The sequence below is a fragment of the Lutra lutra genome, chromosome 7 (genome assembly GCF_902655055.1).
Source record: "Lutra lutra chromosome 7, mLutLut1.2, whole genome shotgun sequence".
Lineage (NCBI taxonomy): Eukaryota > Metazoa > Chordata > Mammalia > Carnivora > Mustelidae > Lutra > Lutra lutra.
Genome location: NC_062284.1, coordinates 9,275,895 through 9,291,487, shown reverse-complemented (window position 1 = coordinate 9,291,487; position 15,593 = coordinate 9,275,895). Strand labels below are relative to the sequence as shown.

The window sequence follows — 15,593 nt, the reverse complement described above, 5'->3', positions numbered from 1 at the left end:
AAAACTCGGGGACAGATCCCAGATCTTAACTCTGTTCACCTTTCGTAGCTGACTGTTACTGCCATGCATTGTAAGTGAAATAGAAAAAGAATCCAAATAGGCAAAAGGAAAGACCCCAGAGAGCAGTCTTTTGAAAACTTGGAATTGATTTCTAAGTTTCTTAGGCATTACTCCCACTTGTTGCTGTTTACTGCCATTTTGCCTTTCTACTCAGAATCTAGAGCAGGTTGACACTTAGGAGTTATAAATGGTGGTCATGGAACATCTTCAAATCTCTATCAGATTAAAATTTTACTCACAGTAATCTCAGGTGCTTGAAACCCCCCTGAAGGAAGAAGTGTGTGTTCTGTTCACGTTATAACAGCTGTGCTACTTGTGAACAGACTTTGCCTACCGGGAATTACACACAGAAATTATTTCTAACCTGATCTCCTAAAAATTGGAAACCAATTGTCAGTGTGTGATTGAGACCTTCTCATCTAGTCCCAAAGTAGCTCGCGCTTGATGCGCATGTCGTGGATAAAAGAATGTAGTGTTCTTTCTGTTTGCGCCACTTACTGCCCCTCTGTCTGACTAGCCTCAGCTGTGATGACCTGCTTCACTTTATGGTCTGGTCGTCGTGGATGGAGGAAGGATGCGTCTGCCCTATAAATTGTCAGTGTCGGCCTGGCAAGGACCTTACCATGCGTTGTGTGTCCCTCGTCTCACAGATGAGGAAATGAAATCCAGAGATCTCACCCCAAATTAGTGACAAGACCAAGACCTTATAAGCCAGCTCTTCTGCTCTTTTCCTGTTCACGACTCCATTTCCTTCCAGGAATGCTCACCAAAATATCAGATATACATTAGCTAGATTTTTTGGTATGGAAACATAGGAAAGCAAAATGAATGGAATACGATGTATAATTTTCGATTTTATGTTCTTCCTGTGATGTCATCTCAGAAAAATGGCCTGTGGAAATGGAGCATTGACAAGAGCAGGAACTCAACCAGTCTCATGTGTGTTTGAACATGAGGGAAAAAAATGTTTTGGGATTTGTTCACTACTAGCTTGAATCCTGGATTAAATTGTTTGTTGTGGAGAGTTTGCTCCTGTGGCCCTCCTGCTTCTAGTTCCAATATTGAGGGATCTGAGTTGAATTTTTCCTTCCTCCAAACCCTTGCGTGGAGAAGGCCCCGTGCACCGGCTCTCAGATGCTGTGTCTCTGCTCTGCGTGTCCTCATAAACGTTCTGAACATCTGCTCCGTCACCCAGGCACAGTCCTTTGGTTCCAACGTTCTCTCTCCCGTTTCTGTTTTCCAGATTCACGGTCTTTCCACGGTACCAGCGCCAACCTGACTGAGAGGTAAAACACGTTTATTTTGTTACTCCTTTCCCCAAGACAAAGTGAAGGAAACCCAAAGTGTCTTAGGACATTTAACTAAGCCAACCAAGAAGTGAATTCAACTCTTGGGATTCTTACGTCCTTGAGTGTGAGCGCACACTCACACACTTGTATTGGACTCTGTGAACTTTTATACTCTGCTTATAGGAATTGTTCCTCCCTAAGCCTGACGACGTTTTCTTTCATCCTGTGTGTGTGCGCGCGCGTGCGTGCGTGTGTGTACATGCATGTGCGTGCACTCTCTCGCCTGTGCAGTATCGCTGCCTTAGCCATTTTAAGCTTTTTATTTTTTCCCAAAAAGTCATTTTCTCCTGCCTTCACGGATATGGTACACAGTTCTCTCCAGGTGAATCTGTTCTTTGCTTGATGGCAGGCAGAAGATTAGTATTTTGACTCACTAATGACTTTTATATTCCTCTTGTCATGCTTAGGGGGTTCTGAAGGATTCTGATGTGTGCATAGTGGGGCTTCTGGTTATTGCCCTGCACCTGAACCTGCTCTCCTTTTCACAGAGGCATAAGCTGTGGCTCTCAGGATGAATGCTTCTCTTTCATTTCTGTCATAGTTTATTCATCCTTTGTCCTCCGGAGCAGGTTCTCACACCGTTTCCCCCTTACCGTAATGTAAGAGGCTGCTTTGTTCTGTAAACAGTACTTTTCACATAAACAGACCTTGGCCATTGAAGAGGATTGTTGCCCCTCTTGAAGTGCCTCTGTCCTCTCAGACCCTTGAGGTAAACTCAGCTTTTCTGCGGAAAAGTTCTTAAAATAAAACATTTGTGGAACACCTAAGAAAAGTCGTATAAATGGATTCCTTTCCCGTGTAATGGATTGTGTATACACTTGCCCAGCATTCTTGGAGATCAACCGCCGTGAATTTCCTAAGGTCCAAACGTGTCCATCACAGATAGATTCTTTGCAGCCTTCCCGAGCGCAGGGACATCAGTAGTACATCTGCATCTGTATGAAACTCCTAAAATGGGTCTTTCTACACTCTTCCCTCCGAAAATTGTGCAAACCCCATACTGGTATGCATCAGTATTGATTGTCCATTGGGCCATAAGACGAAAAAAGTAAGTGATTTTTGCTTTTAGGGAACCCGAGTATGCATTCAGTCCTAAAACTTCCTTTGTCTACAGCCTTTATTAACGTATCCATCATTCCATTATTGTACTTAACGAGTTTCTTCTCAAGCACCTGTTTGATGCAAAGGTGTTTGTAAATTGAGTGCTATTTTAGTCTAAGAAGTTTCAGATAAAATAATAAATGAGTAATTGACAGGTAGGCTGTGCTTCATACCAGGTCACTGAAAATCTATTACTAAAACCTTAGTGGCTGGTACAAGAAAACGGAGCCAGGTTTTGGCACCAGAACTTGGGCATTGTGGTGCGCTCTGCCCTCAGCTCCGACGGACTGGAACCGCTCAGCAGCCTCTGTCCCTCTCTCGCTCTGCTTCCCGTTCACATGTGTGTATATATAAGTTGACTCTGACTTGAAGCTAAAATGGTACATGGCTACAGAGAAATGTATTTTTTTAAATCTGTGTTTAATTTTTTAAAATTCTGTATTTTTTTTTAAATCAATTTCCTTGTTTTTATTTAGCATAACAGAAGAGACCTATAGTTTCCTGCCACAAAGCCCCTCCAAGAAAGATTTTGAAGGGAAGAGTGGAACAAAAGTCAGTCGCACATTCAGCTACATCAAGAATAAAATGTCCAGCAGTAAGAAGAGCAGAGTAAGTACCGTTGGGGGGCTTCCTTGTGTGGCCACCGTAGTCGCTCACCTGTGGGCTCCTGTCACAGCCTACATACACCCAGAAAGCAATGAAATTATGGGGACATAAGGAAATAAACCCAGAGAGTATCTTTGAAATAGCCTAATATTTGAAGAAATATAACAGCAAGAAAGATGGTAACAAAAGGTGGTATCACTAATTGGGTTTTTACTGTATGCTACGAGTCTTCCATATGTTATTTTATATCATGTTTTCCACAACCACATAAGGCAGAGGTTATCTCCCTGTTCTGGGAGTGAGCTGCTGTATCGGGGTTTGTGCCCCCAGCGGTGGCTTCAGATCTCAAGCACATGCTCTAATTGGTAAACCAGGTTTAAAACGTACCCGAAAGCGGGGAGCAGCGCCTGGGTGGCTCAGTTGGTTAAGCCTCTGACTCTTGATTTCACCTCAGGTCATGATCTTGAGGTTGCGAGATCGGGTTCCGCACAGCATGGAGTCTGTTGGCCCCTCTCCCTCTCCTCCCCACCCCCGCCTCGTGTGTGCTCGCTTGCTTGCTTGCTCTCAAATAAAGAAATGAATAAATTAAATCTTTAAAATATATAAATAAGATAAAATGTACCTGGAGGATTTGATGCCAAGATCAGGGGATTTTTAAAATATATTTAAATATTTATCAGATATAAATATTTATAAAATGTATATTATAATATAAATATAGTATAAAAATAAATCTATAAGTAATATTTATAAATATAAATATTATATTTGTTTTAGAGGTTAGAGTGTCCCATAGAGAATTACAAGAACTTTAAAGACGAAAGTGGGTTCCTAGGTCTAGTCCCAACTGGATCCGCACGTGGCAGTAAACGCTCCTTAGTGAGGTTATGTTAAAGTACCTCAGCATTTTTTGTCTATTTTTTTCATACTTATAGGAATATTTAAAATATAAAAATAAGATAAAAACCACCTGTAATAATCCCACATAGAGATAGCTACTCTTCTAATTTTTTTCAATGTATTTTTTTTTAAAGGAAGACAAGAAGTTACTTTTCTTACACTGATTCCCAGTGCAAAACCAAAACCAATGTAGTGTCAGATCAGTGGGAAAACACTTTTTCTGTCTCCCACTTCCCCTGTACTCCATTCACCCACCCACCCAGACTCCAGCAAAATAAAAAAAATAAAAAATAAAAAAGCTTTTACATGGAAATCAGCAAAAGAGCTCTTGCCAGGGAATCACTATATATATGCGTATATACGTGTGCATGGTATGTACATACATAGAAGTAAGAGAATGAACAAACACTGAACTCAAGTGTATTATGGTAAAAGTACACCCCCCCCAACAAAATACAACAAGCTTTCTAAGCCCTTCATTAAGTGGGTTGGTAGAAGTAGAGCCAATGCCTTTTACAAGATTTTGTAAAATAAGATCTCTTTCTTTTAGTAAATGCTAGGTTCAGGCCTCACAGGAATTTTTCCACAAAACCTGCCACCAGAATTGTGCTTTCATTCCTGCCCAGGTACAGAAGGAGAAGAAGGTGGGCCAGTCAGGAGGAAAACAGGAAAAAATGCAAGGAGTCTAGCAAACTGTTTCTAGAATAATCGTATATACAAGTATTAACTTAGACATATCTTTGTTTTATCATTTAAAAAATCCCGGTGAAAGAGGGCAGAATGTTCATCAGTGTTCCACAGGCTGGCAGCAAGGCTTAAAATAAGAGCTGTATGTATTTGACTTACCACTGCTGGCTTGGACACTGGTTGGCGCGAACAAAAGAAAACCTCCTTGCCAAGACCAGTATAAATTAGCCGGCTGTTATCACAGGACTTCTGTAGATGGTCTTAGCATTCTGCCAGGTGCTCCTAAAGAACTAAAGATCTTCATCTTTCCTTTTGAGAAATTTTATGATCTATTTGGACATTTTCACATATGTCTGGTGTTTTTGTTGTTCTGTTTTTAAAATGTGGGATCTTCAATTGGAAGACCAGTAAATAAATAAGTGGAGAGTTCCCTTTCTGTGCATCTCCCCAGTGACGTCAATTTCCAGTGCAGGGCAGTGACTCCACCTCAGGTCACGTTAATAAGGGAATACAAACAGGCATAGACAAAACCATGTAAGATCAAATTTAGAAACTGGAACCTGACCTTTAAAAAAGTCTCATCCTCCTTATTTACAAACTGAAGCCCAGAGAACTAGCTTTAGGCCACAGAGCTAGGTAATATTAACTAAATAACCTCTTTGTGGGCTGACTTCTAGCAATTAGCACACTTCATTTCATGCTCACTCAAACAAAATCTAACTGTTACTAAACAGTGTCTTTATAACTTTTTCAATGACTCAAAGGACTGGAGCTTGCTAGTAGAGAGTGAGAAAAAGGCAGGAGGAAAGAAGGAAATTGTTAGAGCAGAGTCCGTCAGCCCCAGCCGTCTGTATCAGTTGACCTTTGTGTCCGAGCATCTCCTTTATCAAAACGACAGCACGGTTTTGCAACGAAACTGGTTCCTCTTTCACATGTGGCTTCAACATTTGGTCTTTGGGGGCTCGTGCTATCTCTGGCAGTGGAAACTCTCAAGAAATTACAAATCTGGGGGCGCCTGGGTGGCTCAGTGGGTTAAAAAGCCTCTGCCTTCGGCTCAGGTGCTAGGATCGAGCCCCGAATCAGCCTCTCTGCTCAGCAGGGAGCCTGCTTCCCCCTCTCTCTCTGCCTGCCTCTCTGCCTACTTGTGATCTCTGTCTGTCAAATAAATAAAATCTTGAAAAAAATACAAATTATTTATTTAAAAAAATTACAAACCTGGGTGGCTCAGTGTTAAGCAGCTGCCTTCAGCTCAAGTCATGACCTTAGGGTCCTGGGATGGAGCCCTGTGTTGGGCTCCAGGCTCAGTGGGGGTCTGCTTCTCCCTCTCCCTCTGCCCCCGCAACACTCCCTGCTTGTGCACTCTCTCTCTCTCTCTTTCAAATAAATAAATTAAAAAAAAAAATTAGAAATCTGTAACCTGGATGGCAATCCTTACTTCACATTATCAGGTGTTCAGGAAAATGCCCCACTGGCCAAACACATCAAGAAGGTTGAGACTCGCCTTTCATGTAGAAGAGCTCGCTTTTGTGAATGTACCAAAAGATAGTAGAAATAGGGGAAATAGTGCCAAGATACATTAAATACTCTGACTTAATATGCCATAGTGCCTGTGGTAGAGCTTTACCGCACAGAACTGTTTTATTCTCTAAATGATGACAAAAATAAATGAGTATTTTCTTAGTGTGAGGATCCTGACTCAGTTTTTCCTGTAGAGTGTTCTTTCTCCATAATGTTAAAACAACTGAAAGTGCTACTGTAGACATTAATGCTAGTTTTTTTAATGAAAATGGTAGAATTCTACTAATTTTAAATTATTTTTAAAAGACCTGATATTAGAGATCATCTGATCTACTTTTATTAACCTATTTGTACAATGTAATCGTTCCTACTTCTTTTAAAGGAAAAATGTAAGCATTTACTGAAGATATATTAAATTGCCACCTATAAATTCTTAGTAAAGTTTCTACGAACGGTTTGGAAAATTTTGCTTTCCTTATAATTAAGCATGATGTATGTATTCATGTAAAAACAGTTTATACTTATTGCCTTTAGAGTCTCTTAATTATTATGTTAATCTGTTATATGTGCTTAAAATTAAAAGTTAATCTGTGTGTCGCAATTCTTAAGTAAGATGGTAAGGAGCCAAAAGGAGCCAAAAAAGTTATTCGTATTTTGCCTGTAGTACTGAGATAGACACATATATCTAGATAGGTAGGCAGGTAGATAGATGGATATAGGATTGGAGAAGTTGAGTACTGATCCTTCATACGTGCTTTTAAAAATTAGCAGTATCTGGAATGAGTAATTAAATGTATTCAGTGTTTTTTTCCAAAGGGGTAAAGCCCAAACAGGAAGTCTAACAGGAAGACTGGCAGGTTCTGCTTTTGTCTTTTAGTTAGTGTCTTCTGATAGTACCATTTCCTGTTCAGTACGTTTGCTTGCTACAGAGTACTGAAACGCTGATGTGCACGGTGATCCCATTCACAAAGGGAGTGGAGTGAGCCCCTTCAGACCACCCTGTTACACCGATGTTCTTCTTCAAGCTTTCCTCCTCACAGACAACTAGGAGATGGGCAGAGACATTCTATACAAATTCTTATTATGACTTGAAGTGGGCGTTTTGGGGGCAAGGGCTGCATTCCTGCAGAGCTGCTGCAGTTGGGCTCTGCTTTCTTGGGCCTGTGCTCCCTAGGGGAGAAGTAAACCCGTGAGCCTAACAGAGGTGCCCGCTAGAGAGTGTTTGCAAAGGCTGAAGTCTGTGTGAAATCTGGTTCTCTGGTTCCTTCTCCGATCAGAGATCTGCAGCATGAGGGTGACTTCACGACAGCTTGCTTCACAGTTGTCAGGAGCGCTCTCTGCTCTTCTCATTGTAACTGTCAAAAATGGTAGGTGGGGGAAAGCGAGAACTCATTTTCCTTCTTAGTACCCCGGTATCGTTATTTCCTGCAGCTGTCCCTGAAATACCAGCAGCCCCTACTTCTTCATGTTGTTGAATGTGGAAAAGTCACACTAGAGAAAACAAGCTGGTCATCACTTGACCGCAGGCGAAATCTACCACCAGCTTCACCGCACACTGTTCTTGGGAAGCACACATTATGATTTGACGTAATGAGAAGCCTTCCGAAGTAGATGTGTTCCTTAACTTTTAAGTGTCAAAAACTGGCCTCGGTCCTCCCAGAGTGTCCCGTCTTGCAGCCGGAGCACCGTCCGGAGCACACACACTGTGTTTTGGGAATTCGTTTTGTTTCATTTCCCGTGTCCTCTGTAACTAGGGTAGTTGGCTTTGCTGGCAGCATGCAAATAGTTAAGCCCGTCTTAAGGAAACCAGCAGCCTCAGCCCTCCCTCCTTCCCTTTCTCAACCAGTCCGTGGCTTCCTCTTACGGTTTCTCTGATGGCAGCTCAAAGCTGCTGAGCTCTGCCCTGCTGGCATGAGCCCCTCCTTCTGTAGCACATTTCCTGGCATGGGGGTCGAGTCATGTCGATGAAATGGGGTCGGGTTCCTGAAGTACCCCTCATAACAGTGAAATTCATAGGACATGGAGAGGTAAGAGCCTGCCTTCTTTACAGCACTAAATTCTAATAAACAGAGAAAGAAACGATGGGACTTTATTGTTTTGTTTTTATTCTTGGAAGAACTAGTTGGGCTAATTGCAAAGGACGAGGGTATTATTTATTATTTATTTGGGTTTGATGAGCATTGGAAGGCTTGAGAGAATGTTAGTTGCCATAGAAGGTTTTTTCCAAGTCTTGGAGCACGCTTTAGCTTCCTGAAGCAAAAGAGGCAGATGCTTTTCGGTTTAATGTTTATGTGCAGAGACGCCTGCAGCAAAATTTAGTTAAGAGAGAAATTATTTGAAAAAAATTCCACTTGTTATTGATTGTTATTAAACTATTATGTACTTTAGTGGTTACTGATTGTCACTCAGAACAGTTTCCTGTTATGGAAAGTGAAATACTTTTTCTCCCTCTCTCCTTAATTTTTACAGTTCTAAAGTGTAGCAGTTTGGTTCTTAGATTTTTATTATACATGTTCTGTTAACCAAGGACTGTGCATGAATCAGACTTCACCAGCACTCGCCAGTTCGGTACAGTGGATGGGCTCTGAATTAGGATGTCGGGAGGCCTGGGTCATGATGTTGACTACCAGTTGTGAGTCAACACACCTCGCCAGCCCCTGGCGGTAGAGTGTCGTGAATGAGAGAGGTGTGGAGTCAGCCAGATCTGGATCTTCTTTCCAGCACGGGCCGTTACTGACGTGTGGCCTCAGACACACTATTAAACATCTCAGAGCCTTGGTCTCCTCAGATGTGCTGTGGAGATAATAACCAGTAGTTCACTGGGTTGTTAGGAGAAAATATGTGCAAGTCGCCTACTGTCGTTCTTGGCACATAACAGCTGTTCAGAATTGTAGTTGATATTTATCATCTTTATCTTCTCAATCGCACAAGCGTGATGCCCTCCCTGCACACTTCAGAGTTACAGAGACTGAGGCAGTCTTGTACTTAGAAGGCGTTGACTCAAAGTATAAGGCGTTTAGTAGTTGTCATGATCACGAACTTCGTGGCGCCCGTGTTGCAGGAATTGTTTTAGGTGACAACAACGGTATATGTGTATGTCGGGGACAGTTAATACTTCCGGCTAGAGGAAGTCCGACAGGAATCCCCGAGGAAGGCTTCCTGCCATCCCATCGTCTTCCTTCCCCGAAGCGGCTCCGAGAATGGCTGCAGTCCTTTCTGCCCCCTTCTTGCAGCTGGCCCTCTGCTCGTTGCTGGCTTCCTCCGTGGGCTGCGCTTGGGCTTGCTGAGGAGGGCTCATAGGCCACCCCAGAGTCCCCTCCTCCTGATCCAGAAGCCTCTTCCCAGAGCTGGTCCTGGGACGTTGTGTCCATCGTGTGAATGCATCTTCCCATAGCGTTTCCAGTGTAGCCGGAATGCTCACAACCTAGAAAAACCATTGTCCAGGACAGTGCTCTTAACTTTCTTCCAAAGCATTCACCATCACACACCAGTGACCCCATGCACCTGGATGCCCAGTGAGAGGAGGGCCTCTGGTGTTCCGTTAACTCTTGGTTCTTTTCTTTGGCAGGAAAAGGAGAAAGAGAAAGAGAAGATCAAGGAGAAGGAGAAAGATTTGAAGGAGAAAGAAAAGGATAAGAAGACGGTCAACGGGCACACTTTCAGTTCCATTCCTGTCGTGGGTCCGATCAGCTGTAGCCAGTGCGTGAAGCCTTTCACCAGCAAGGATGCCTACACGTGTGCAGGTAAGCAGCACCCGTCTTCCTGCGAGGCGCGGCGCTCCGGGCTCGGGAAAGCGTATTCCGGGTTTCCCGTCCATCTACCCATGTCCCTTCCTGGTGTGTGTGGGGAAGTCAGCCTGTTATGTCTGTCTGAAACATCCGTGTGTCGTCAGTTCCAAATGTAGAACATGCAGCCGGTGCATTTTTACAGAGAGCCCCAATTTCTTATATTCTCTTCTGTTGCCCCCAAGCCACTGCCTGTCCCAGAGGTCTGTGTCTGTGTCGAAACAGCCCCCAGCCTCAAACTCTAAAGCGACACAGCAGTCCCTCGTCCGGTTCTACGCGCTCAGTTCTTATTCTGGTACTTTGGCGGATGCTTCAGCCCTTTCCCAGCGTCAGGTCACAGTGACTACCAAGAGAAGACATTTGCGCATGTGCCAAAATGTCCCATGCTGTCCGGGGGCTGACCTCCTTCAAGCCACCTTTAAAGCCAAGTCTATGAACTGAGCCCAGGTCCTGGGTTGGATAAGATACTGCGCAGGGGATGGCTAGCTTTTTTTTTGTCAAGGGCCACGAGCACATATCTTAGACTCCGTGAGCTGGACGGCCCCTGCGCCACTGCTGACCTCTGCTGTCGTGCAGAAGCGGCCTGGCCAGCGCGCAGTCCAGTGTGCACGGCTGTGTTCTGGTAAGACTTCACCAGTGGTGAACCTGGAAGCATGTGGTTTTCGTGTCACAAAGTAGTCATCTTTATTACCCCCCGCCCAGCCATTTAAAGATGTAAAAACCATTAGTAGTGTATGGGCCATATAAGAATAGGCTGTGGGATGGATCTGGCCCACAGACTCTGCTCGAAGGCACTGTGTCTCAAAAACGCGGGCATCGGATAGAAAGAAAGTAATATTGGCAGTGCACACCAAGGTAAGTCAGCGAGGCTGCCGTGGCCAGAAGGGACAGTCTGGAGATCCAGCCCCACTCCAGGCCCAGCCCGGTCACCCCGGAGGCCAAGGTGATTAGCACTGTGTTCTCCCTATACCCACATCAGACAAAATAGTGACAGATTCAAACGATCAGGACATCATGACCTTGTCTTGTTCTCATCATTTGTGCAGAGTATCCAAAGTGATTTGTTACCAAAAATAATTAACTTACTGGAAGTTGAAGTTTTTAAAAGCTTGTTTGAGCAGACTCAAAGCTACTGCAAAAATGGTTTCCACCCAGTTAAGCTAGTCCGCAGCCCAGCTTGTCGCTGCCACAGCTGTCGTGACTTTCTGAATGACTGGCTTTATGATCACGTTCTTTCAAGATGACTTTTGTGGATCTATTATATCCCAAATGTTGTCTGTAGCACTGTTTGTTGTACTGTCCTATTAAAAAAACCACCACCTCGTGGGAGGAGCTCTCATTGAGATCTTTGTGTATATCACACACATTTACGTCCTTCCTACATGACTCACTAAGAGATGGAGCGGTGCAGCATAGTGCTAAGTTTTATGGGCCCTCTAGAAAACCAGAGGCCACCACTGTCTGCTACCTCCTGCATATTTATTTTGGGGCCCAGGTTCTATGAGGCTCTTCCCTGGGACACCCCACAAATGTCCTCTGTTTAGTTTCTTAGCCACTTGACACAGCTCCTTGGTACCAGAATAACTTGGTTGCCTAGGACAGTCGTCACCAAGCACTTTTTAGTATGTTCATGTATCATTAAAACGTTGTTAGACTACTTGCACAGGGCATGTATATTTGATGCAAGAATTACATGCTTGGCCTGTCCTGTACTTAAAAGAGCTCATTCTAAGGGCTCCTGGGTGGCTCCTTCAGTTAAGCATCTCTTTTTTTTTTTTTTTTTTTTTAAGATTTTATTTATTTATTTGACAGAGCGATCACAAGTAGGCAGAGAGGCAGGCAGAGGGAGAGGAGGAAGCAGGCTCCCCGCTGAGCAGAGAGCCCAGTGCGGGGCTCGATCCCAGGACCCTGGGACCATGACCTGAGCCGAAGGCAGAGGTTTTAACCCACTGAGCCACCCAGGCACCCCAGCATCTGACTCTTGATTTCAGCTCAGGTTACGATCTCAGGGTTGTGAGATGGAGCCCTGCATTGGCCTCTGTGCTGGAAGTGGAACCCGCTTAAGATTCCCTCCCCCCACCCTGGCCCAATACAGAAAGGGGGGGTGGCAGGAAAGAAAGGAAGGAAGGAGAGGAGAGGAAGAAAGGAAAGAAGGAAAGAAGAGAGAAAAGGAAACTATTATAGGAATAGGAGAATTCAGATTTGCCATTTTTTTGTTTGCTGGTTATTAGTCTTATTAATAATACCGTCTTAGGTGAGTGGTTTCTTTGCAGGAATTTGTAAGCTACTTTCTCATTTTATTCTAGTTGGAACTAATATAATCCATAAGCTCACTGCATTGAGCCCCTATACATTTCCATTCATCACAGCTTGCTGAAGGGACGAGAATGAGGACAGGTGCCGCTGTCCTAGCCCCTTTCGAGTGCTCTCACCTCTAGAAACCTCTAGCATGTGTAAAGTGAAGCTTCCCAACATAGGGGCTGAGTGATGCACCAATGTATCGTCTACATCAACTCTGTTTCTCTTTAAAGTCAATATAAATGAAAGCTGTAAAACCTTCCTCCCGTATCCCAAAGAATCCTTTTGTGTAACCCTCCTGCAAAGTGCCTGTTCTCCATTTGAGGAGCACTAGTCTCAGAGAAAAACGGAAAGACCTCCTGTCTCTTGATTGGACAGTATGAAATTGCTACTCAGAGAACTTCAGTGAAGCAGACTGAACATAGTTTATGTTCTGCTATAAAGTAGAAATATCCAGTGCAATATATTTAAAAAAAAAAAAAATACATAGCCAAGCCTGCAGAAAGGAAAATCCCTGAAGAAACTCAGAATCAGAGCACTAAAGAGCCTTCCTAGTAGGGAGCAGGATATCCGGCCCCAGGGCATATAGTGGGAGCTGGAGCTCAGACCCCGGATAAAACTGAGAGCTTTAGAGACTGTAACATCTGTGCTGAACGACTTGGAAAAACTCTACCGCCTGCCCCTTCCGAAGCAGCAAGGAAATGTGCCTGCCTTCTCCCAGGACTCTGAGTGAGAATTTTGCACTATCTGTGAACCTGGGGTCCAAATTCACACCATCCATACTCCAAACTAAAGTTTTCACAAGCGGTTGAATGAAATCCCAATCTGAGAACGGTAAACACTAAGGAACCTCTGCTGACACAAACACAGACCAGCCCTGCAGGGTCACACTGACAAGACAGGCTGGCTGGAGTTTCCCACGGGAGGAAAGAGGTCCTATAAAGCTGAAACTGAGCTTTCAGTTAAACTGCATGGGCGCCTGGGTGACTCAGTCATCTGAGCATCTGACTCTTGGTTTCAGCTCAGGTCATGATCTTGGGGTCATGGGATCAAGCCCCATGTCAGGCTCTGCACTGGGCCTGCTTGGGATTGTCTCTCTCCCTCCCTCTCTACCCCTCCCTGCACTCGCACCCATACTTCTCTCTCTCTCTCTCTCTCTCTTTCTCTCTCTAATAAATTTAAAAAAAAAAAAAGAAAAGAAAGAAAATACACCACATAAGGAAGTCAACCGCCATGAGGAAGTTAGCAAAGGCACAAACGGGAAAATGTTGAGGCTTATTAAGAGGTTGAAATAAATAGAATTTCTAATGAAAGAACAGAACAGCTAAGGGGTCGATCTGAAAAATGACAGTAACATTTCAGGAATAAAAATAGCCCCGGAAGGATCTTCATGGAGATTTTTCAGACATGTCACTGTTCCGAACCATTGCTGGACAGTTGTGATTTCTGTTTACAAAGGAAGAAAACGACTTCCACTCTGTCCCCTGCTTTAGGAAAGGGAGAGCTGGGTGAATGTTCTAGGAACTCTTAGGACTGCAGACTGGCTTTATTTTTGACATTTAACCGTCAATAATTATGTGCTTGCATTCCTCATCTTAACTGAAATTCTTCCACAAAGACCAGTTGTCTCGGGATGCCTGGGTGGCTCAGTTGGTTAAGCAGCTGCCTTCGGCTCAGGTCATGATCCCAGCATCTTGGGATCGAGTCCCACATCGGGCTCCTTGCTCGGCAGGGAGCCTGCTTCTCCCTCTGCCTGCCATTCTGTCTGCCTGTGCTTGCTCTCTCTCCCCTTCTCTCTGACAAATAAATAAATAAAATCTTTAAAAAAAAAAAAAAAAAAAAAAAAAGACCAGTTGTCTCTGCCAAGCACTGTGTTTGGTACTGTGATCCATTCAGAAGCCCTTGGTGGAGAAATATTTATTGAGCGGCAGTATGTGTCAGGGACCTTTTTTTCTTCCCAGTCGAATATATCTGATACATAACATTGTGTAAATGTGAGGTGTGCCACACACTAATTTGATGTGCTTATATATTTTAATATATTTGCCCCGTAGCCATATTTAGCACCTCGGCTACATGACATGGTTGTCCTTTCTTTTTAGAGGCAGGAATAATGAGATGAGAGGCGCGTTCCTCAAGTTGCTTACACTGCGTTATTTGAGAAGAGTTCTCAAAACTCTTCAAAAACCTTGGTACTGCTCATTGCAGTATTATATGTAACGCAGAGAAACTTAAAGGAACTAAATAAATAGCCATCAATAAAATATTGTATATCGGTTAGATGGAATTTGGAGCTGATACTACAAAGACCAGACCGAGGGTCAGCGAGCTCTTTCTGTAGAGGAGCTGGCAGAAGGGGTCCTGGGCTCTTTGCAGGTCTTTGTTGCGGCAACTTGACTCTGCTCCTGGAGCACACGTAGGGGCAGCCCAAGATGAGGCCTGGAAAGTGAACGTGGCTGTGTTCTGTGAAACTCTATTCACACAATGGACGTGGGCTGAATTCAGCCCACAGACCACAGTCTGCCAGCCCCCGAGATAACTCTGCCGACACAAACAGATCTCCAGGACACTCTGATCAAAAGTTGAAAAGGCAGCAGGTAGAACTGTACGTATGATCTGAATTTGCAGAAAACAAGTGAACAGTCATTGTTTCTATAAATAAGAATATTTAGAAGGACATACCCCAAACTAGTATCAGTTTAAAGGAAGAGAAGAGGAGAGATCAGGGAGACTCTTTAGTTTATTCTCCTGTCTTGCTTGAGTCTTTTAAGACTGTGCTTTGTAGGGCGCCTGGGTGGCTCAGTGGGTTAAGCTGCTGCCTTCGGCTCAGGTCATGATCTCAGGGTCCTGGGATCGAGGCCCACATCGGGCTCTCTGCTCAGCAGGGAGCCTGCTTCCCTTTCTCTCTCTCTCTCTCTCTCTCTCTGCCTGCCTCTCCGTCTACTTGTGATCTCTCTCTGTCGAATAAATAAATTTAAAAATCTTAAAAAAAAAAAAGACTGTGCTTTGTATATAGTTGGTTCGAGCAAAAACGAAGTTTGAGCAAAACCAAAGATCACATTGGATCTGTAATAACTTAAAGATTTTTCTGGTTGTCAGCTGGTCTCTGATGAAAGAGCAAAATGTGTCAGTATTTGATTCAAGAACTTAATGGACAAAGAGCAAAACGATACCAGAAAACTGCGTGGCAGGAGACTCGAGAGCTGCTCTTTAACTGTTACTGACGGCACAAGCATGAGTAAGAAGCAACGTAGTCGATTCCGCAGACTCATGGTCCTGAAACAGATGT

The 15,593-nt window shown here is 43.9% G+C and overlaps 1 protein-coding gene across 6 annotated transcripts in view; it reads left to right on the top strand.

Annotated features, from left to right (window-relative positions):
• AKAP13 (A-kinase anchoring protein 13) overlaps positions 1-15,593 on the top strand; it is a 330,885-nt gene that overhangs the window by 268,317 nt on the left and 46,975 nt on the right. For all 6 annotated transcript variants that reach the window (XM_047736222.1, XM_047736225.1, XM_047736224.1 and 3 more), the window contains 3 exons: positions 1,304-1,346; positions 2,987-3,119; positions 9,790-9,964. In XM_047736222.1, the coding sequence (XP_047592178.1) occupies positions 1,304-1,346; positions 2,987-3,119; positions 9,790-9,964 (351 nt within the window). The remainder of the gene's footprint in view (positions 1-1,303; positions 1,347-2,986; positions 3,120-9,789; positions 9,965-15,593) is intronic.